Source organism: Saccostrea cucullata, unplaced genomic scaffold (genome assembly GCF_032062105.1).
Source record: "Saccostrea cucullata isolate Sc308-1 unplaced genomic scaffold, CSIRO_AGI_Scuc_v1 ctg4393, whole genome shotgun sequence".
NCBI classification, from domain to species: Eukaryota; Metazoa; Mollusca; class Bivalvia; order Ostreida; family Ostreidae; genus Saccostrea; species Saccostrea cuccullata.
This window is the reverse complement of record NW_026931377.1, coordinates 25,731-30,379: the sequence shown is the minus strand read 5'-3', so window position 1 is coordinate 30,379 and position 4,649 is coordinate 25,731. Positions and strand designations below refer to the sequence as shown.

At 33.4% G+C, this 4,649-nt stretch overlaps 1 protein-coding gene across 1 annotated transcript; it reads left to right on the top strand.

The window, feature by feature from the left end:
• Positions 1-553: 553 nt before the first annotated feature.
• On the top strand, positions 554-2,485 carry LOC134232457 (uncharacterized). Its single transcript, XM_062714420.1, has 3 exons — positions 554-635; positions 881-914; positions 1,070-2,485. The coding sequence occupies exons 1-3, from the start codon at positions 570-572 to the stop codon at positions 2,290-2,292; spliced, it is 1,323 nt and encodes a 440-aa protein (XP_062570404.1). The 5' UTR covers positions 554-569; the 3' UTR covers positions 2,293-2,485.
• Positions 2,486-4,649: the final 2,164 nt, after the last annotated feature.

Below are 4,649 nucleotides of genomic sequence, written 5' to 3'. Positions count from 1 at the left end.
TGTCTCTATTGCTTTGATGTTTTGCCACTTATACCTCATAATAACATAAATCCAAAACTTGAACAACAGAGCAATTGGCCAATACCAGATCTCACATTTCCTTAATCCAGTGCAAAAAATGCAAAATCTAATGCACATGCACAAAAAGTGCATAACTGTTATTACTTATAATTATATGATCAATTAGAGGGGCAAATCATAACACATTTTATAATATAACATTTCTATAATGCATTATCTCTTATCTTAAGGAAGATTTATTTGAAAAGAATTTAAGGAAGAAGTACTTTTGAATAGGGCCCTTTTAATAATACTAAGGTTCATGTGCTCTGTACCAAACAGTTACTATCGAGAGATGCAAATTAGGCTTAGTTGTAAATTTCATGCAAATTTCCAAAAAAGGAGAACGATGCATATTTCTCTTAAACCATCCGTTACAATTTTGACAGGCGAGAAAAAGAGGAGTTTCTTCAAAATGTTATCCAACAAAACTTATCATAAATTTACATGAATTTATTGTTGATTCGTATAAATTGGAAAGTTTCAGAGGCCACAGTGCAGTAACAACAATGAAGGTCTCTGCCGAAGTAATACTCACCCTGGTCTGTGCTGGTTTCCTAGTGGAATCAAGAGAGGTAATTTGCTGAAAAGTCTTTGAAAAAAAATAGTGCTCTTATAATTCATGTAATTACAAGTTGAATAATTTAATCTTTACATAATAATAATCATCTGCGAAACTTTTCTTAAGATTAAAATATTTTAATTATTTTTTTTCTAAACAAAAGATTTTTTTTTAAATTTTTTACTTCATGTTAAAAAGTTGTTATATGGTGCAAAAATGAAAAAAAAAATCTTAAGGAAATGTCCTTTCTTTTCATAGGTTCCACTGGAAAGATTTAATGGAAGGATAAGAGGTATAGTACACTTTCATTTCAATAAAATAAAAATAAAAGTAAGATATATCAGGACGCAAATTCATTCGTTTTATTTTAATTCAAACATTGGCCTATATCAGTTATTGTATTCATTAAGATATGAAATCAATAAAATAAGTTCATTTTTACAACAGAAAAACGAGCTTTAGAGGTAGCAGGCCTAGAGAATAATGGTGAAAATCCAACGTATGAAACAGCTACCACAGCAACAACAGGACAAATTATTTCTGACCCAACACCCAGCGAAACTGTTGTCAATCCTCCACCGGAAGTTGCTGCCACATCTCTATCAGAAACTACAGTAGACGTCTCTTGGGTAAATCCTGCTGAAATCGCAACTGAAGCTCCAGTGACTGATTTAACCATCGAAACTCCAGTCGATCCGAAAGACAATGCTCAGTCAGTTGTGGATCCTCCGTCTCAAGTGCCTTCCACCTCTTTATCTGAACTAACACAAACCCCGGAAGTTAATCCAGTCGATGTGACATCTGAAGCACCAGTTGCTGATCCTTCGACGGAAGCTCCAAATAATGAAGTGAGCAATGTTCAGTCAGTGGTGGATGTGAGCAATGTTCAATCAGTGGTGGACGTGAGCAATGTTCAGTCAGTGGTGGACTCACCAGTTGAAATAACTGCCACTTCCCTTTCAGAACCGACAGTAAAAGCAACGGAAGCAAATCCCATTGAAACAACAACACAAGCCCAAGTTTCTGAAACTACTGTGGCACCCGGCAACCCAACAGATAATGTTCAGGTCGATGCAACAGCTACTTTAAAGACAGAGACCGTGAATCCAACAACAGAGGTAGTAGAGCAACTGGCAAATACTGCTACAGAAGCTCCATTAAATACTACATCAAATTCAGTTGTTAATTCTCTTGGCGATCCCTTGACTACTTCTCCAGAAGGCAAAGATAATCAAACAACATTGGCTGAAGTTACTCAGGCTGTAGTGACTGTTTCGGCAGGCTCTGTCGATGCAAAACCCCCTGCACTTAAATCTGGAAAAATGACAAAGAAACAGAGAGCCGCCATCAGAAAAGCAAAGAAGGCAGCCAAAAAAGCCAAGAAAGAAAGGAACAATGCAGCTAAAAAGGTTAAGACCGCAGAAGGCAAGCTACGGAAAGCCCATAGAAAGGCAAAGGCCGATGCACGAAAAGCAGCTCGACAAGCAGCAAAAAAATTAAGAGAGGAAAAAAGAAAGGAAAGAAAAGCAAAACTAGCAAAGAAATTAGCACAACGAAAATCCAAACGGGAAGCCAGAAAAGCAAAGAAAGAAGCCAAAAGACGAGCAAAGCGAAAGGCTAGGAAAGCTAAAAGAGCCCTGCGCCGAGTGAGAAGGTTTAGAAGAAATTAAATATATACTCATAAACCATATATTACAGTAGAATAGATTAAAACGGTGTTGTGTATATATATTATCTATATACAGCTGTACACTGTATATAGATATGAACTGTTCCTTCTCTGTACATACGCTAGTATTTATTTCTTTAACGTTGTGGTTGTATACTTTATTGTTTTTCATACATATTAAACTCTTGAAATTCTTTAAGCGTTTGTCATTCAGTGCTTTCTGATTTTCCATATTGGATATAACTTCAAATTTTAAGTTCTTATCTATTTCAAGAAATCTCAAAATAACTTCATCTTATAGTATACCAAAATCTGAATCATTGATAAATACAAAAAAATTTATATGTTTAAAATGCTAACTGTAAAACATTCTTTGCTTAGCAATTTTCCGAATGATTTTGTAGTTTGTTTTTTAACATATATATGTACATTATAACAAATACATAACTGAATTCAAAGACTTGGAATATGGAAAATTGATTTTAAAAAACTCAGATGAATCTAAGCGTTAAAATGAATTGATTCTTCGGATTAAATAAATGAGATTAAACCAATAGTTTTATCCCATAAAATTTAATCTATGAAAACATTTTTTAAAGTTAAGATATAAATGTTTTAACGTATGATTTACCACCTTTCCTCCAAAGATGACATTTATATAATTTTGATAGAGTATTTTCTTGAGTGTAAAACGTTAAACGAGATCCTCATAAAACTGATGGCGCAATTAATTAATTTTTTAATTGAAAACGATCCCCATCATAATCAAGGAGATGTGCATTTTAAAATACATAATACTGTCCTCCAGAAATTCAGTTTCTTCAAAATCGTCATCTTAGGAACAATCCATTCTGCCTGATTTAACGAATCGATATATACTCATATACACTTTGTGGTATAAATTGTTAAATAATCTAGCATTTTCTTATGTTTACCGCTTTGACTGCCTGATTTATTTTTAAAATAGTAACACACCTTCGCTAGCACACATGCTTAATGATTCGTGCAAAAAAAACAAAGTATAAAGGAAATCGCATAAATAGTTTAATTACTGTTGGTCAATGTAATGAAAGGATGAGGTCATATTTCACACTAAGCCTGCTACTTTGCATGCTTCAGAATTTTGTTGACGATACTAAGGTTAGTCAGTATTGTACTTGGTAAGTAAACTTAAAAATATCTATTTTAGAACTTGCAGCGTTATCAATATATTTTTCTTTCATAGGCAACGATTAGACTCTCACGAGTAAAAATAGAACCTAAAAACCCTATATTTCCATCCTGGCTAGAAGAAATAGTTAAAAAATCAGGAAAACGTACAAGGAAAGAAGTTCTGGATTTCATGCAAAATCTGGGAATCAAGTTCGTTAAAGCAGAAGCGAAAAACGCATCGACAAATAGAGTACAATCAACCATAGAGGGAGGAGGTGTTAGAAAGATAGAGATAGTTATTGGAAAACCTGACCCTGAATTGAAATCCATATCTGATGTCAATGGTAGTGAAACGGAGAAAATATCAGCTGATATACGCTCAGAAAAAGGTCCATCAATAAAACAAGTACAAAATATTATTAACAAAACTGAAGACGGTGATAATCAATTCATGCATACATCGGAAGACAGTGTTTTAACCCTAAGGAACATTACAGAGGCAACAATGCAAACAAAGGCATCTGAATCAGTCTCTAGTATAACCATAGATAGCGATGGAATGAAACAGGCTGAAAATAAAACCATGTTTACGACAGATGCTAAATTCATAAATACCTCAGATGACAATGTTCGAACCCTAACGGGGATTACCCAGACTACAATGCAAACAAATGAGTCTGATTCAGTTTCTAGTGTAACCGTAGATATAGATGGAATGAAACAGGCTGAAAATAATACTCTGTTTACGGAGGATGCTGGCCGAAAAAAATCTGAGTCTAACAAAAGGACTGTGAATGTTGAAGAAGGAACAAGTGTTTCCAAGAAAAGAATAGACATTGGAAGAAAGATAAAAAGTATTTTTACTTGATAATCATTTTTGAACATCAACTTTTGTTTTCTCCTCTTTTGGGAAAATCACAAAAATAATTACTCATATTGTATGCGTAGAATTTTTTTCTATTTCTCTGTTTATGCATTACTTCTTTTGTATCACGTTGTGCGTTTGTATTACTTTTGTATGAAGTATATTTCAAATAATACAGTACGAGATTTCATGTAATTCTTGAATTTATCGCTTGTATCTAAATAATTTAATAATTCTTAATAATTTTCAAACTTGTCATAAAACGTTTTTGATACACCTTGAGACAATTCAACATGGGAAAAAATTACAATTTTTGACATAATAAACTAAAATCCACGTAG